The following is an 18,907-nucleotide window of genomic DNA, read 5'->3' as shown; positions in this document are numbered from 1 at the left end:
CTATGAGGTGAGGAGCCATCCTCGACGCTGGTGGCCAAGCCTGAGGGAGACCCAGCAGCCCCAGGGTCAGGCCGGGATCAGGAAAGGCTGCGTGTCCGAGGCTGCCGAGCCATTTCCCAGGTGCGGTTCTCTTTTTCGGCCCCTTCCGGAAGCAACGGCTTTGGCAGGCCTCTATCCTGCCTGCAGACTGGGCCCCCTTGGAGGTGAGTGACCCGTGGCTGTTGCGGCTTCCCGCTGGGGTCTTGGGTGCCAGCGTGCATGTTGCTCTTGGTCCCAAAGGCGCGGGTGGAGTCGCGGTCATGCAGTGCGGACATTCTGGAAGGGTCCCCAGGGTGCGAGCAGCTGTGCGAGAGCAGAGGTGGCTCCATCTCCTGGAACTGCCCCATGTTCCTGTCTGTTTGCTTTTTGAGGGCCCAGCCACCCTGCTCTAGATCTCTGAGACTGTTGTCGGGAGGAAGGAGAGTGAAAGTGCGTGTCTGTGTCCTGGTCTAGGAGGACAGTTTCGGGTTCCTGGCATTGGGTGTGATGTTAGCGCTCTGTGGGTTTTTCATGAACGAGCCTTGTCAGGCCGAGGTGTACCTTGCGTTCCTAATTTGATGATTTGTTTTTAATACTGCAAAAGTAATGAAGGTTTTGTGAAATAGGTTTTCTGTGTCTATCGGGATACTCTGTGGGTTTTTCCCATGTTTGTTCTGTTCTGGGATAAATTGCTTATGTATGGTAGCCGTCCTTGCATTCCCAGAGTAACTCTCAGTTGCACACAGTGTGCTAAGCTTTGTTTGTGCTCCTGGATGGCATTTGGTAATATTTTGTTGAGGCATGTGACACATTCATGACGGATATTTGTGTGCCATTTTCTTTGTGATGTGTGCTTGTTTTGGATGTTGAGATAATGCTGGTCTGATGGAATAAAATGGAAGTCTTTTCCTCTTCATCTCCTTTTTGGAAGGGTGTGCAAAGAACAGATTATAATTATCGTTTAAATGGGAGTTCTCACCAGTAGAGCCATCTGGTCCTGGACTTTTCTTCATGTTTGTTGTTTGTTTATTTTTGTTTCCCTGCTACTGCAGTCTCTTTTCAAAGTATAAGTGTATTTAGGGTTTCTTGTTTTACTGTATTCAGTTTTAGTGGTTTGTGTCTTTCTGACAATCAGTCCACACTGTAGCAACATTGACCAAATCCTTGTGCCTTGGCTTTTCCATAGTGTTTTCTGATGATTATTTTGGTAAGGTAGGTAATCGTGTCCTCTCCGTCGTTTCTGTTGTGAAGTCACTTGAGTCTGTTCCCTTTTCTCCTTTGTTTCCTACAGATAAACGTTTTGTCCATGTCATTGAGTGTTCAAGAATAGTATTTTTGTCTCACTGAATTTCTGTTGTGATATTTTCTATTCCATTGGATTTATTTCAATTTGTGTATTTTTCCTCCTTCCAGTTTCTTAAGATTTACTTTTCTGTTCTAGTGTTTGAAGGTAAAATTGGGTTTATTGATCTGGTATCTGTATTCCTTAATATATACATGTATAGCAATACAGTTTGTCATGTGAAACAAGTCCTGTCAACATGGAAAACTGTATGGATGTACACAGTACTGGTAACATATTGAAGGAAACGAATCATTATGTAGGCAGAGGTTTTCACAGGCCTATGCTCATTGCAGCAGGATGCAGAATAGCCAGGCTGTGCTGTCTGTACATGCATGTATGGTGTACATAGCCCATAATGTCATTATTCAGTCTTCAGGTGATGTGCATTTTGGTTGCTTGCCTATCTTTGCTCTTGTAATTAGCTGTAGTAAATATGAGGGCAGAGATCACTGTTTGTATGTTGATTTCATTTCCCTTTTGTATATTCCCAGGGCTGGAGTGGCTGGCTCATATGGTACATCTATCTTCAGATTTCTGAGGTATCTCCATACTGTCTTCCACAGTGGCTGTAGCAGTTTACATTCCTACCAGCAGTGGATTAGGGTGTCTTTCCCCCACTTCCTGAAGGCCATTGTAGTATTGATTTGCATTTCCCTGATGGCTAGTGATCCTGAGCATTTTTGTATGTGTTTGTTGGCCATTTAGATTTCCTTTCTTGAAATATGCCTGTTGAAGTCCCTTGCTTATTTCTTGGTGGGTGGTTTGTTTTGCTGTTGTTGAGTTTCTTGAAAGTTTCTGGTACTTAATCCATTATCAGTTGCATACTTTGAAGATAATTCTGCCCATTCTGTTATTTGCTTTTTCATTTTGCTGAGTGTTTCTTTTGTAGTGCAGAAGCATCTCAATTTTTTTGTTTTCTTCTATTCTTTTGTTTAATCTTTTGTGATTCTCAGATATTGGACCTCCTTGGTTAAATTTATTCCAAGGTCCTTTATTTTCTTGGTAGCTACTTGAACAGGTTTGGTCATAGAGGTTCTTTCTCAGCCATGACATTGTTGGTGTATACAAAGGCTGTTGATTTTCTATCCTGCCACATTACCAAACTCTACTATGAGTTTCGAGAGTCTCTTAGTGGAATCTTTTGGATCTCCTATATATATATATAGAATCATGTCATCTGCACATAGGGGTAGTTGAACTTTCTCCATCCCCATTTGTATCTAACATTGAGAAATGAGAGAAAAAGTACCAACAGGATAACATGCACGTAGAAAATGTCAACAGTGACCTCAGATGCTACCTTTATATTCTATCTTGCTTCGTGGAACACAGGATTTGTCCTATTTCAAACATGATCCATACTTTAAATGCAAGGCTAGTTATGGAGATTGGAGATTGGGAAGCAGACCTGTGTTCCGTGGAGAACCGTGTAGATCGTGGGTGTTTCAAGTCCTTGTGCGAATGGGTATGTAAGTGTCTGAATAAATAAATTCCAAAGATTTCCTCATGTATATTTCAGAAATAATACCACACAGAATGTTTGTAAGGAAGAAGAGAATGAATGGGTACCAAAACCTTTTCTAAGACCCAGTTAAACTCTTTTTCAAATTCTTTGTTAGTAGGGCATGTAGTGCATATAGTATCAAATTCTAGATAAACTCTACTAGTTGGCCTTGATGTAGTATTTTATTTAGAGCTATGTTTTCCTTTTTTAAAAGAATTTTGCTTTTTTTAAGGTATTTTTTACTTGAAATTAGGAGTTAGAGAGAGAGAGAGAGAGAGAGAGAGAGAGATAGTTGTCTTCCATGTGCTGGTCCACTCCCTAATTGGCTACAATGGATAGAGTTGAGGGGATCCAGAGCCAGGAGCCAGGGGCCAGGAGAATCGCTGGGGTCTCCTGCATGGGTACAGAGGCACAAGGACTTCTACTGCATTCCCAGACCACAGCAGAGAGCTGCATTGGAACTGGAGCAGCTGGGACTCAAACCAGCGCCCATATGGGATGCCGGCACTGTGGTCAGTGGCTTCACCTGACCCCGCAGTGCCTGCCTCTCCTAGAGGCCCTTCCCTGTGGGATCCAGCTGTCTGCTAAGCAGCTTGGGAAAGCAGAGGGAGAAGGCCCAAGGACTTAGGCCCCTGAACCCAGAATGGAGCACCAGATAAAATGTCCCTGGCTTCTGCTTTGGTCTGTCCCAGTGCCAGCCTTTGTAGTCATCTGTGGAGTGAACCCCTATATGGATGATCACTAAGAGAGAGAAATATTGTTTGCGATGGCCCCTGCACTGCTTCTCTCCCCACATGGCTTTGATGGCCAGGGCTGGGCCAGGCAGAATCCAGGAGGCAGGAGCTCCATTCAGGACTCCCACAAGGCCTGGAGGTAGGGTCCAGACTACCTGGGTCATCAGCCACAGCCCCCCTGGGTCACAGTCTGGAGCAGAGGGATTGGAAGTGGCCCTGCTGCGTCAGACCCTGGATGCAGCAGCATGCCAATGTGTCCCCTGGTGCCATGGCAGCCGCCCATGGGGATTGCGCCTGCGCCCAGCACTGTTCCTTGGAAGTGCGTGCACATGCGTGGCCCCTTTTGACCCGATGTGCTCAGGTGGGAGTCCGCAGTGCGTTGGCTCAACCCGAGAGCCTTTTGAAGCAATGAAGAGCCGTCCTCGACCCTGCTGGCGGAGCATGAGGGAGACCCAGCAGCCCCAGGTTCAGGCCTGGATCTGGAGAGGCCAGACCCGAGGCGGCCACATCAGTTACCTTGGGCTTCTGGAAATTACTAGGCTCAGTTCTCTTCTTTGGCTCCTTCCAGAAGAGAATGCCTCTTACTTAGTTCCTGTTCCAGAAGAACAGAAATGCTCTTTCTGTGTTGAGTTTGGCGTGTTGGCCTTTCTGTCATGGTGTGGGTGGGGGCTGGGGTGTGCATGCAAGGGGGTTATGGGGATAGTAGGAAGAGGAAGAGTGTCAAGGGAGAGGTGGGAACAGAGAGGAATGGGAGAGAATGAAAAGGTGGCATGAATGTGGGGAGGCGTGAAACGAAGCTAAGAAAGGCGTGTTGCAGAAAGGAAAGGGAGGGGGAGTGTGACAGGAGTCCTAGAGGGTGTGGTGGGTGGTTGGGAGAGGAAGAACTTTTCCCATGGTCCTGGTACTGTTTTGGGGGTTTCCTGTGCCTGGCCAGATGTAGCCTTGGCCACGTCCATAAGAAGAGGCCTTTACTCACGGCCTCTGCTGTGGGTTGTGCAGCAGTGTAAGGTATATGTGCAGGGGCACAGGGGCACGGGGCACTTGAATTAACTGGTACATAATCCAGTGAATTTTCACAGACTACACACACGGAGGAGAAAGCAGAAGCTTAGAGAAACACCAAGAATCCCTCTGTGCTCTGTTCCAGCCTGTCCAAGGTTCTGACACCTCATAGTAAGTACTAGATATTTTTTACTTTTTAAAGATTGGTTTGCAAGGCAGAGTTATAGATGAGGCAGTGCAGGAGAGATCTTCAATGTATGGGTCCCTACCCCAGGTGGCTACAGTGTCCCGGGGGTGGGCCAGGACAGACCAGAATCCAGGTACTTTATCCAGTATTCCAGTGTGGGTTTGGATGCCTAAGCCCTTGGGCTGCTTCCTCTGCTTTCCTTAGGGGTATGAGCAGAAAGCTGGATTACAAGAGGGAACAGCCTAGGTATTTGGGGCAGCAGGTTGGCTGAGCCATGGCATAGTGGATGAAGCCGCCGCCTGCAGTACCAACATCCCATATGGGAGTTGGTTCGAGTCTCAGGAGTTCCACTTCTGTCCCAGCTCTGCTGTGGCTTGGCCAAGTAGTAGAAGAGGGCCCAAGTCCTTGGGCCACAGCACCTGTGTGGGAGTCCTGGAGGAAGCTCCTGGCTCTTGGCTTGAAATCTGCTTAGCTCCGGCTGTTGCGTCCATCTCCTATTTTTATCCTTGTATCTCAAGAGCAGTATCTTTCGTGTGTTTCACAATATATACTAAGCTTAATAAAATGAAAAGGTTTGAAGATTTTTCTGCAGCGGCCTTTGCTGCAGCCTCTCCAGTGGGCAGAGCACCAAACATGGCTCTGTATTTCCAAGTTTCAACTTGGCAAGAAACAAGTTGTGAGCTTTAGGACTGAAGAAGCGAATTGTGCAGTGAACACTCTTTACTTTGTACTGTGAAGTTTATGGGTCAGTTTCTCTGGGATTGTGCTAATAAAGTAACTCCCATGAAAGCTGAGGGTGTTGATCCTAAAGGCTGAAGTTAGGGGATTACTCAGACTTTGAATTTCAGCTTTTTATTGTGTATCAAGTGATCCAGTGCTTGTCATTGAAGAAGAATGCATGAATCTCTTTGACGTTGAGGTTGGCTCTGCCTCATAGCAGTGACTCTTAACCATTTAGTGCACTTAAAAGTCAACTGGGGAGCTTGTTAAAGCGCTGACTCTGGGCCCCACTCCAGAGTCTGTGAAAGGGACAGGAATAAGTATAGCCACTGGGCTCCACACCATACAGGTACAGCTATGGCTTTAAAGCTGTTTCACTGACCTCATATGTGGGATTGTTAAATTAACAACAGGAGTCACTGTGTTCTAACTCCCTATGCAGGATCTCTGTCCTCAATGAGTTGCATTATGAGAGTTAACTGTAAAACTAGTTCTCTTTTTTTTATTTTTATTTTTTTGACAGGCAGAGTGGACAGTGAGAGAGACAGAGAGAAAGGTCTTCCTTTGCCGTTGGTTCACCCTCCAATGGCCACTGCAACCAGCGTGCTGCGGCCGGCGCACCGTGCTGATCCGAAGGCAGGATCCAGGTGCTTATCCTGGTCTCCCATGGGGTGCAGGGCCCAAGGACTTGGGCCATCCTCCACTGCACTCCCTGACCACAGCAGACAGCTGGCCTGGAAAAGGGGCAACCTGGACAGAATCCGGTGCCCCGACCGGGACTAGAACCTGGTGTGCCAGTGCCGCAAGGCGGAGGATTAGCCTAGTGAGCCACGGCGCCGGCCGAAAAACTAGTTCTCAAACTGTGTGTGTGTGTATGTGTGTGTGAGCACGTGTGTGTGCAACTTGCTGAAATCTTTACTTAATATATAATTTGTCTTCTGTGTATAATGTTAATTGAAAATGAATTTTAATGGAGAATGGGACTGGGAAGGGGAGAGGGAGGAAGAAGCGGTGTGGGAGTGTAGGTGAGAGGATGGGTATGGTGGGAAGATTCACTGTATTCCTAAGGTTTTATTTATAAAATTTATATTAAAAGTAAATAAATAGAAAGGACGAAAAAAAAAGCTGATTTTCAGCAGTGGGTCTCTTGACATTTGGGTAATTCATAGCCGTGGGGAGTTGTTTTATGCATTAAAGACTTTAGCATCCTCTCTGGTGTTTATACACTAAGTGTTGGTTGTACCTCACCCCCAAGTTGTGACAGGTAAATTCTCCAGCCTCTGCTTGGTGGGACCCATTCCTGTAGATTCTGGCTGGCTGGTAGACAAGTATCATGCACTGAGTTTTGAGTTGGTAAATGGTAAGGTCAGTTTTAGAGTTTGTTGAGTTGAATTGGTTGGTGAGGTACAATGAATGTCCAGTTATTTTGATATGGGAATGATTAGGGCTAGATACAGGATTTGGGAGCCATCATCATCTCTAGTTTAACTCTAAAAATGGCTAAAATATCCAAGAAAATGATAAACTGAGAGAGAAACAGTGGCTGTAACACAGAACCCGGGAGGAGTGCTAATGGAGTGGGAGGTGAGTGAAGGAAGAGGCTTCCATAAGAAGTCATCAGGGATGTAAGAGAAGGGCAAGAAGCAGAGATGTTTTGGAAAGTGATGGAAGCAAGTATGGCCAGGATAAGGAAGGTGACACTCAGCAGGATAAATGCTTCAGAACTATAAATCCCAAAAAGACTGATTGGACCTAGCTGCTGAGAGATCATCTTGACTGTAGAGACCTGTACTGTATAAGATGTGGCCACTGAGCACTAGAGGTGTGGCTGGACCATGCTGCAATTTGCTATAAGCATAAAGTTCACACCTCCAAAGAGTTTCCCTCATGACTCATTTCAGTCTCCTCCAGTGATTGAGACTACAGCCTGGAGGTGAGAGTTAGGGGCGGTCTCAGCATCCTAACCACTGCCATGTCTTCCATGTTGGAGAAGTTCTCCTACATCCTCGAGGACAAGGTTAGCTGCTACGGGCAGACCGAGAAGCCAGAGGCCCCACTGCATACTCTTTGCCAGTAAGAGAGAGCTCTTTGCTTATCTCCTAAAGTGAGATTGCAGTTTAGTGGTCGCTTGTTTAGATGTTTGTTGATGAAAATATGCACTGAAAATAGATAATGTGATGTGTGTGCATTTGGGATTTCTGTTGTATTTAATTTCACTCTGCTTTCCTCTCCCTTTATCTCAAATCCTTTTGCTTTTAAGATAATTAATTTTATGCTTTATTCCTAACGTGTATTCAAGAAACTTACAAATGGTATAGAGAGTCTCTCTCTCTCTCTCTCTCTCTCTCTCCCTCTCCCTCTCCCTCTCCCTCTCCCTCTCCCTCTCTCCCTCCCTCCCTCCCTCTCTTTCTCTCTCTCTCTCTCTGTATCTCAGGGATATCTAGGTTCCTTATAATGTACAGATCACATTCTTCAATATAGAAGAAATCTGATTTATTTATCCAATCCACGTAATGATTGCAGTTTCGTTTTGTGAGATTTTCCCCCTTAGAAGTGTTGATCTGCAGTGATAATGATCCAGCTTGACTATGCACATGTGATTCCTTCTAAGAAGTGGGGGTTTGGGGTCATAAGTCATGCAAGTTTTAAAATTTAAATATCTATGACCCAGTTTTGGTGCAGAATAACTGCCAATTTGCATTCACACCCACAGGTTGTTAAATCCCCCAGTTTCCCAAGTCCTCAGCCACTTGCGACTGTTGGGGAAAAACTGCCCATACTGGTGCTTCTGGCCCATACTGGTGCTTCTGGTCTCAGACTTAGTATTTCTTGCCTCCTTATACACTAAGTATTTTTATGGGCCATGGGACGTCTTGGCAACCATCACACTTAGAGCTGAATTGTATTCCATCAAATGGACAGCTCCTAATTTATTTGACTGCTACCAACTTGGTGGATGTAGAGTCAATTTGATGTTTCTGAGAAGTCTCATTGTTCTTGTGGCCCATCACTGGCTCAGCTGTTGAGATTTAGAGTTATCACTGCAGACTCATTTGGCATATTTTTGTCTGATGCTCACTGATTCAATCCATACTTCATTCCTCAGATAATGAGCATTGTAGCACTGTGATTGAGGGACTGGGCTCTGGATTTAGCCTGTCTGGTTTCAAATATGGTGTCTTCTGCTTTCTCTGTGCCTTGAATGATCAATTTACCTTTCTGGGCCTGAGGTGTTCATTGTGAAATTATAACAGCCCCCACTCTCTCAGTGATCATTCCCCAACTTTGGCACACATCATTATTTTGGGGAGAGCTTGTTACATCAGAGACTGGGCTCCGCATGTTGGCATGTCTCAAGTAGCAACAGTACAAGCATTTGTGATTCTAGCATTTTCCTGGGTGATGCTGACCTTGCTTCCTGAGGATTTTGTTTTGAGAAGCTATTGTGAGTATTAATTGAGGTGACGCATGAACAATGCTGCTTAGCACCATGCTTGTGTTGCCCTCGGTAATTAGGTAATAACTTTTGAGCAATGCATGAAGTTTCTGGCCATCGTTAATGACAGTCAGCAGATCATGTGAGTTTATGGCAGGAGAGTACAGGGTCGCTCTAAAATATCAACCTCTAGCATAGAGGTCAAGTTCCTCTCTGTCCTGGGGCTTGAGCGGTGTGTGTGTGTGTGTGTGTGTGTGGTAGGTAGTATACTTCTTTACAATTAACACAGACCTGAGAAAGGAACTATTCAATTGGGAAGTCATGGTCCTGTGACAACTTCCCTTCCTCTCTTCTTCACCTCAATAATCCTGTTTCTGCATCACCCTTTTTAGCATTTTAAGTAATTGTCCAAATGCCAGGAAAAACCTCAGGTAAATCCATGTGAGACACGCGATCCTCTTAGAGAGTGTGATTGCTGCCAGCGCAGAGACAAGAGCTGGGCTAATGAATTCGTTCTTCCTTTTATGAGGGGTGCCCTGCAGGTGGAATACTCAGAAATGTGAAATCTTGATGGAAATGTAACTCAATTGTAGGGCAGTTGAAATATATACAGGAGAAGAAATTTGGGTGGGAGAATTGGCAAATATTCTGTTCCCTTTCCAGTGGCCACCCTGGATTCCATTCTTGAAAATCCTGACGTTGTAAAATTCTGTTGTGCCATTTCCAGAAGTTAAGCCTTTAAATGCAGCAAGTTTGTAACGGTGATTTCAGTCCCCAGAGAAACACACATCAAGGGCAATTTAAGTTGTCATCCACTTCCTGGAGTTTAGCCAGGCATCTCTGCACCATGGAGGATCCAGGGTACTCACACAGGGTGTAAGGTTGGGAAAGGGCACTGGAATCTTTGTTAAACCCCTCAACCCCAACAAGCCCAATGTTCCCACACTCACCCCAGGAGGGTGTGGGCCACGTGCCGTTGGCCATAGCTAGAGCAAGCCCAAAGAAGCCCATCGAGAACAACGCTTGTAGATGTCTCTGGGTTTCCACCCTCCACCATCCCTCCTTGCATGCGCAGTCCTGATGCATGTCCCTGGCATGTTCAGATGAGTTAGGGAATAACTTCAGTCCTTGGAGACCATACACTGACATGAAGATGGGGGAAGCATGTCTAGGGACACAGTCAAGTAACAAGAATTCTTCTGTTCAATATTGAGCAAAAAAAAAAAAAAACAAACCAGGAGTGCAGAATCTGATAAAATGCCCACCCCAGCACTCACCGTGGAGAAGGAAGACTGACATGCCACATTGGTTTCAACATTTTAAAGGCAGTAAAACATTAATGATAATGTAGAAGTCCTGCTCAGACCCCAGTCCCAGCTTCCTCCCCTGGTCCCTGGAGGGAACACGCTGGGAGGCATTTGCTGTTCATGCAGATTAATGGACATGTTTTGTACTTAAAGTTTCAGCATGTGCGGATCTCTAACAAGTTTGTGGAGATTGTGCAGGATCTTGAAGCATTTTTAAATATTTTGTTTATTTGAGAGAGAGGGAGATATAAAACCCACTGCACCATAGTGTGCACAATAGCAGGAAGCTGGATTGAGAAGATGGAACTGGGAGCTGAACCCAGACACTTTGGTGTGGGACATGTGCTTCCCAACTGGCATCTTAACTTCCAAATCAAATGCCTGCTCCTGCAAGCTATTTTAATTCCATTTCTCATGAACCTTTTGAAGTACCCTCGTGTGCAGCCACATACCCAATACATAGTATTTTTTTTTTTAATTTGAAAGGCAGAGTTACTGAGAGGGAGGCAGGGATATACACACTTCTCCCATGCTCTGATTGGGTCATCTCATAGAATATGGCATACTTGTACTTGTGTACTGGCCAGGTGTCTAGCAGAGGGCACTTATGCACCTTGAGCCCCAGCGCTCTGTTACAGAGTAAGGTGCTGCAGGTTGCTCCACAGCTTCCTGAAGGAGGGTGGTCTCGGCCTCTCAACCATACTTTCCCCAGCACTTTGTATTCTCATTTGCGGGCTTCTCCTGATGTTTAATTTCATCTGATTTTTTAAATATCAACTGGAGACTCTTTCTCCTTAAGGGTTTGGGGATGGATAGAGTAAAATAGAGTACAACATGTCGCTCCCCCTCTTCATGGAGGAACGATGCTAAACCCTGCCTAGGCTTCATATCTGAGTCACGGCACCATTATGTCGCTCCCCCTCTTCGTGGAGGAATGACACAGGACCCTGCGCTGTTCTTTTGTGTGCTCGGCCCTCGGCGGGTTTGCTGCTAGTTCTTCCCGGGTTGGCTACTGTCCCTTCCACCTCCGTAGAAGGGCGGTTCCCCCTGCCACTTTTCCCCACTTCCGCGGGGGAGCGGCACACTGCCGGCCGGCTCTCTTGGGAGCTGCACAGGTGTTCCTTCAGATAGATGTTCCCCTTAGATGTTCCTGGTGCATGTTGTCTCTCTCCTCCTTTATAGTCCTCTTCCACCAATCCCAACTCTGCTACCCACATGCCGAGTACGCTGCTCTCCTCCAATCAGGAGCAGGTCCTACAGTTTATTGGTTGAACTGGAGGCAGCTGTGTAGAAGCTGTTTTCTCCTCTCCCAGCGCCATATTGTGGGAGAGCAGATGCACAGAATAAGTCTTAATTCCAGTAACTTAGTCTAGTCCGAGTTACTCCCAGTTGCTCCCCACACAACAGACAGAGAACTTGGCAAATTTGTGTCTTGGTCACCATTGTGTTTTGGTATCCCATGTGGTTCCTGGCAATTTCCAAATGTTAAAAAAAACATATACTATATGTACATAAATATAATGTTATTTCTTTTTATTTATTAGAGGTGCCTAATGAAAAATGCTCTGTCAAATTTTAAAATGAATCGCAGTATAATTTCAAAGAACAAAGTGAAACAAATGAAAGACCTGTGGCCCCACTACCCTGAGCTCGCCTCACCTTGCTGCCTACTTTTGACAGCTCCAGATCAGGAGCTGCCTGAAGCCATGCTCCCTGTGCCAGCCTACACAATCTGGGTCTTTGTTTTCTTATCGGTTGGCACCAGAAAGTATTCCCATCAGAACTGAAGTTTGCCATTGAATACCAATTTTATAAAAGTGTTGCTCAGTCCTACTATTTCCCTTTAGCTTCTTGGTGTCCAGCGTTGCAGCATTCTTCCTCGGATGCTGTGTAGAGCCCCGGCGCTGGACTTGGAACAAGGAGGTGAGCTCCATGATGAGCAACACCTGCAGGAAGGCTGGGCCGCTGGTGTCTGAGGAGTGGTAGTGGATTCACTGGGCCTCTGACTCAGGTTCATCCATCCTCGCCTGGTGAGTCTTTTTGAACTCTTTGTGCATATCATGTGATGGCCCCGAACATGGGTCAGGGACACTCAGGCCTTCAGGAGCCAGATGGAAGGAAGAATAAATTGTGTATTACATTGTATGCTACAAATTAAATAGTGTATTTTATATTATAAATTATTTTTGTTACATATCATAAATTGTATGTTGTTATAAGTATACTTTAAAATGTATATGTGCTCAGAGGTATCACATATAGTTCCAGAAGGAATGAACCTGCGTGGCTGAATGCTGATGCCAGGATGGGTGAACCACCAGGTGGGCGATGAAGACGCCCAGCCACTGTGTTAATTTCCAGGTTTTTTTGGTATTATTTTCTGGATTTAGAGTTCTACTTAGTGGATAGGAACTGAGAAATGGATCTGGTCATCCAGAAAGGAAGTTTCTGCTCGCAGGCTTTGACTCCTGTTTTTCCTGATTTGCTAAGATGGTTTATCTCAGTGTGCCTTGAAGGTTCTCCAGCACAGCAGTGATAGCATTGACTGGGAAACCCAAGTAGACAGTTGTGTGTGTGTCATCGCCCACTGAACTCTGATTCTCCTCTGTGATACCCAGTGTTTCCCTAATTTTGTGAAAATTCCTGAGGAATGTATTCTGTTATATTATCTTTATGAATGTAATTATATGAGGAAACACATAATGTAAAAATGTATGTATCCCAGTCATATTATTACATTAATTGGGACTATGGGGCTCAACAGAGGCAACTAGATCAGAGAATGGCTCTAGAATTTTAAGAAGTAAGCATCAATTGCTGAGGATATTTGTTGCACTTAGGAAACTAAGGTCCTGGATACCTCAGTACAGGTTATTTTTACTTCCAGATTAGATGTTGAAATGCTGGAATTATTTTAACTATGACATTCTTAGAGCGTTTTTAGTTCTGAGTGGGCAGGGACTGTTGTTTCTGCACAGTATGCAGAAAGGTGGCCATATAATTGGTTCTAAAACTTGGGTTGACAAAATGCAGTCCCTCTTTGTCCCTCTGTTTCACAACACAAAAACTTTCAAAATATTTAGGTATTGTGCTTTGTGCTTTGGTTCTTACAGAATGTGGTGAATTAAGTCTCTGTTCCTACTGGTCAGCAGTAACTAGTGTTGACCTTGAAGAGTCATTCCTCCGGCTTCATTTCGCTTGGGATTGCTATTGTGGTGACTCCTCCCCATCCTCCAGGTCTCAGCTCAAGGGCTGGCTCTGAGGAGGCCACCTGTGACCCCAGTAAGTTTACTCTGCACACCTTTGTCCATCAAATTCCTACTGGCTTTATAGGAGTTGATGATCAGTGTGTGTGGTTGCTATGTTTTGTAACATTTATTTGTTTAAAATGAGGAGTGGGGGTGAAAAAGAGATACTTTCAGATCCTCCATCTGCTGATTCACTCCCCAAAGGCCAGCAACAGCTGCGGATGGGCCAGGCTGAAGCCAGAAGCCTGGAGCTAGGAACCTTGGTCCTCAAGTACTGGAGCCATCATATATCATCTCTCGGGTATATTAGCACAAAACCTGGATCAGAAGTGGAGTGGCCAGGACTCAACTAGGCACTCCACTATGGGATATGCATATCCCAAGCAGCTGCTGAACCTGCTGAGCCAAAATACTCATTGCTATGTGTGTATTTGAGAAACTGCCTTAATTGTATTTTATTTGAAAGGCATCATCCACAGACGCGCATGCACACACACACACACACACACAGAGAGAGAGAGAGAGAGAGAGAGAGAGAGAGAGAGAATACTCTTTGTATATTCACTGCCAAAATGTCCACAACAGCAGGAGCAGGACCAGGCCCAGCAGGCCAGAACTCAGAGTTTCCCATGTGATGGCAGGAACCCAAGCACTGCTGCCTCCCAGGGTGCACATAAGCAAGCTGCTGGAATCCACAAGGGAGCTGGGACTGCAACCAAAGCACCCCCCCATTAGGTTGGGAGCATCCCCAGACAAATCTTACTTCTGGGCCATATGACCCCCCCATATCAATGTTGAATACCCAACAAAGGGATGAATGAATGAATGAGTGAATGAATGGCAAAGGGTTAGGAAGACAGGCACATGGAATTTGCTGTTTCCCAGGGCTTTGCAGCATGAGTGAGAAGGGCTTTTTGCCTCTCCTTATATCCTGCTTGGGAGCTCACCAGGGAAACTCAACTCTGAGTGCTTCTGCAGCCTTGCTTTTGCTTTGCAGAGTCTTGTAGAACAAAGCCTTCATGGCCCTTGCTTTACTTGTTTCTTTACCAAAGTGGATTTTGTAAGACTTGTATTTCAGCTTTGCAAAACAGTGTTGCCAGGACTGTTCACCTGGAGAGGCCAAGCATCCTCTTTCAAGAAACTGACATGTTTTGTCTACTATTGCTCCAGAAAGGATAGGGCTGGGCCCCAGGTGGGATCTATGCAGACATCCTGGGGAAGCTCAGGAGGGTTCCAGTCATTGGACATGGGGGCCAGGCCTGTCAAGGAGCCGGCCTCCCACAGGTGGTGAGCTAAGGGTGCAAGTCCCAGTGGCCCCCAGGTGAGGAGGGAGGGACCAAGAGACTACAGCTCCTGGCTGTCCGGCCTGTAAGTGCCCACAGTCCTTGGTTGGCCACTTTTTTGGAGACAAACCCACACGGGAGCGTGTCTGTGAGAGAGCTGCAGCTTGGCTTGGGTGTGTGTGTGTGTGTGTGTGTGTGTGTGTGTGTGTGTGCTCCCATGGGAACCTTTGCATGTGTGCGGCCAGGCTGGGACACGGCTCCTCTACCCCATTCCTGATTCTTTGAAACTTTCTTCAAGCTCCAGGCACATCGCTGTGGCTGCTGGAGAGGAGGTGTCCACTGGCCTGAGCTGGGCGTGAGGTTCCCCCATAGCACTTGACCCCCAGGCCCCATGGCAACTGCAGAGACTCCCACTCCTGGGGTACACAGTGTGGGTGAACATGAGCGGTGAGTGCGTGCTGGGCACGGGGAGGGTCCTGGAGCACCTGGGCAGGTGTGGCTCTGTCAGGCCCAAGCCTCACCTTTCAGGGTTGCCCGGTTTTCTGCTTGGGCACCAACACCACTGGGCCATCTGGAGTTGGGACTCTGAGGGCAGGAATGTGGCAACTCTTGCCAGTTCCTGCAGTTCCTTCTCTGAGCAAAAAGTAGCAGAGATACAGGCTGAGTGCCCCATGTGTCGGTGCAGCACGCGGGCAGGTGCAATAGGCACCTGGGCTGTGCTGGCTGGCACAGGTGCTTCTCTGCCGCACTTGATCTTGTGGCGGTTATGATGATTAGGAAAGTGGGTTCTTTACAGACCCCAGGGAGGTGACATTTCTCATGATGGCATGCCCCTGCGGGAACAGTTGGAACCATGCACAGGAGAAAATAGTGACTGCTAACTAACCAGCCAGGGGGTCACGGCTGTGCTGGGTGAGTGAGGAGTCCTCGGCCAACCCACACAGCACCTGGAGGCAGAAGTGCTTTGTTCATCACCATGTTACTTCACTGCTTTCTCTCACTGAGTTACAGCCACTGTTATCTCTGATTTGTCATTTGTCTTGTGAACCCTCCCACCTCTCCATGATATGGTCGTCTTGGAATTCATTTTGGAAATGAAGGGCAGGTCTACCTCTCTGGGTTCCCCCTTGGTGAATGTCACAGGTAGTCACTTTTTCACAGTGGGGCTTTTGCTCCGTACACGTTATTCTCATTTTCACATGCAGAAGTTGGGGCTCAGAGAGGCTGAGTGACTTGCCCCTGGTGACACAGCATGATGCTGCCTGTGTTGCATAATCAGGGAGTGAGTCCTTGTGAGCAGAGAAGTGAGACTGGTGGGGCAGAATGAGTCCCAAGGCACCAGCAGGAGTGTCCTCATGAGACCTCTCTAAATCTGACCTTATGCAGCTTCCTCCTCTGCCCCATCCATGCTGGCCTCTCAGTTCCGTGACGGTGCCAAGTTCTCTTCCACCTCGGGGCACTTACATTGCTTTTCTTTCTTGATTGTTTCTGTCCTTGAACTTCTGCCATGAAACTGAGGAACACACCACATTTCCCGGTGGTTGAGAGTTTGGTAGCTGGGGGAGATGTTCGTGGAAGGATGAGTTTCCAAGCCTCATGTTCCTCTTCTGTTAAAATGGAATCCTCTCTGAAGATTATCTATTTTATCATCTTAAAAAGGTAAGTTTTGGTTTGCTGATCTAGTATATTTTTTATTTCATTGATTTATGTTCTGATCCATTTTATTTCTCATCTCATGCTTGTTTGGGGTTTTGTTTTTTCTTGTTTATCTAAATTTTTGAGATGTATCACTTGATTTTGAATTTTAGGCATTTCTCATTTTAAATATGACTACTGTATGCTATAAACTTCCCTCTTAATGTTTTTGCTGTAATCAACAGTGTTTCACATGTTTTGTTTTACTTTTCATTTATTTCAAGATAGGTTTTATTTGCTTTTTAATTTCTTCAGTGATCACTCATCATTCCGTAGCATCTAGTTAAATTTCCAAATATTTATGAGTGTTCAATTTTTATTCTTATAGTTTATTTCTAGTTACCTGATAGGATTTCAGTCTTTTCAGATTTGCTGAGGATTGATTCGTGGACCCATATATAATATATCCAAAAAAAAGTTGAGTGTGCTGAATGTAGCTTTTAGGTTAAATGTCCTATAAATTTCTGTCAAGTCATTGACTTGATGTAAGATTTTAGCTTTGACACATGTCATTATTTATATTGTATTTGGATGATCTGTCCATTGATGAGAGTGCATTGTTCAACTTACTCCCTATTGTTGTATAGGAATGTCTCTCCCTTTCGGTCTAATGGTATTTTCTGTGTATATCTTGGTGGTCTTGTGTTGGTTGCTTATATATTAATGATTGTTATATCTTCTGCTGAATAAAATTTAATCAATGCAATGTCCTTTTTGTCTGTTTTTATAATTTTTGATTTCAAGTTTTTTATTTGTTATCAAGATAGCCAATTCTCCTCGTTTTTATTTTCTGTTTGTGTGGAATATCTTTTTCTAGCCCTCCACTTTCAGTCTATGTGTGTTCTTGTGAAGTGAATTTCTTATAGATATTATATAGTGGGGCCTTTTGTATTTATTTCAAACTTTTATTCTTGAGATTTTTTCCACTTTTTTAAAAATTTAAGTTATATAAATTTCGTGCATTTCATAAATGCAAATTTAAAGAGATAGTATTTTTTCCCAGCCGCACTCTAACCCTTCTTCCTCCTCTATCTCTATTCCCTTTCTTATTTGTTTAGTAAGATTTATTTTTAGTTAACTTTAAATGCATAAGATTAAGCATATACTTATTAGAGCTCAGCAAATGGTATGAAATAAATAAAACTGCTTCTCAACAGTTGAGACAAAGCCTGTTCAAACCATAGCATTTCAATGTCATTTTTATTTTTATAGATTACCATTTTTTACTGTTATTATAAATATTTTGCTCAAAACATTTTATCTAAGGTACACAAAGTTCATAAATTTCTTTTTTAAAAATTTTTTTATTTGAAAGGTAGAGCTATAGACAGTGAGAGAGAGAGAGAGAGAGAGAGAGAGACAGAGAGAAAGGTCTTCCTTCCATTGGTTCACTCCCCAAATGGCCGCACTGACAGGTGCTGCGCTGATCCGAAGCCAGGAGCCAGGTGCTCCTTCCTGGTCTCCCATGTGCGTGCTGGAGCCCAAGCACTTGGGCCATCCTCCATTGCCTTCTCGGGCCACAGCATAGAGCTGAACTGGAAGAGGTGCAACCAGGATTAGAACCTGGCGCTCCTATTGGATGCTGGTGTCCCAGGCAGAGGATTAACCAAGTGAGCCACGGTGCTGGCCCCACACTTCATAAATTTCATTAATATAAATTTATGAACATAGTGATTATTTTCTACCCTATCAGTACTCCCACCTTTCTTCCTCCTCCCTCTCCTATTCGCATTCTCATTTTTTGTGAAGATCTATTTTCTTTTCTTTTTAAATATTTATTATTTGTCTATATGAAAGGGTTACGCAGAGAGAGAAGGAGAGGTAGAGAGTCTTTCCTCCGCTGGTTCACTCTCCAGTTTGCTGCAACTGCTGGAGCTGTGCCAATCTGGAGCCAGGACCAGGAGCTTGTTCTGGGTCTCTCAACAGGTGCAGGCACCCAAGGACTCAGGCCATCTTCTACAACTTTCCCAGGCCATAGCAGAGAGCTGGATTAGAAGAGAAACAGCCAGGACTTGAACCGGCCCCAGTATGGGATGATGGCACTGCAGGTGGCAGCTTTACCTGCTATGCCATGGCACCGGCCCATAAGATCTATTTTCAATTAACTTTATGCACATATGATTACCTCTATAGTAAGTAAAGAGTTCAAGGCATAGTATGAAAAAAGAAAACCTGTTCCTCAGCAGTTGAGATAATGGCTGTTCAAAGTAATCACATCGTAAATTGGCAGTTTAACTTCTGTGGATTACATTATAGATACACTATTAATTATTAACAGAAATTTGCGGAGAACATATTGTATTTGTCCTTTTGAGACTGGCTTATTTTGCTAAGTATAATGTTTTCCGGTTGTAACCACGTTGCTTCAAATGACAGGATTTCTTTTTCTTCTTTAGGACTGTGTAGTATTCTGTGGTGTACATATTGC

General features: G+C 45.1%; 1 protein-coding gene across 1 annotated transcript in view; it reads left to right on the top strand.

Moving 5' to 3' along the window:
- Window positions 1-18,907, top strand: part of LOC127489780 (uncharacterized) — a 278,910-nt gene that overhangs the window by 140,687 nt on the left and 119,316 nt on the right. The window contains exons 13-16 of the mRNA XM_070064726.1: window positions 4,681-4,774; window positions 12,101-12,176; window positions 13,491-13,535; window positions 15,083-16,443. Of these exons, the coding sequence (XP_069920827.1) occupies window positions 4,681-4,774; window positions 12,101-12,176; window positions 13,491-13,535; window positions 15,083-15,163 (296 nt within the window). The 3' untranslated portion in view covers window positions 15,164-16,443. The remainder of the gene's footprint in view (window positions 1-4,680; window positions 4,775-12,100; window positions 12,177-13,490; window positions 13,536-15,082; window positions 16,444-18,907) is intronic.

The sequence above is a fragment of the Oryctolagus cuniculus genome, chromosome 19 (genome assembly GCF_964237555.1).
Source record: "Oryctolagus cuniculus chromosome 19, mOryCun1.1, whole genome shotgun sequence".
NCBI lineage: Eukaryota > Metazoa > Chordata > Mammalia > Lagomorpha > Leporidae > Oryctolagus > Oryctolagus cuniculus.
The sequence above is the reverse complement of the archived record's forward strand: the minus strand, read 5'-3'. Positions and strand labels throughout refer to the sequence as shown.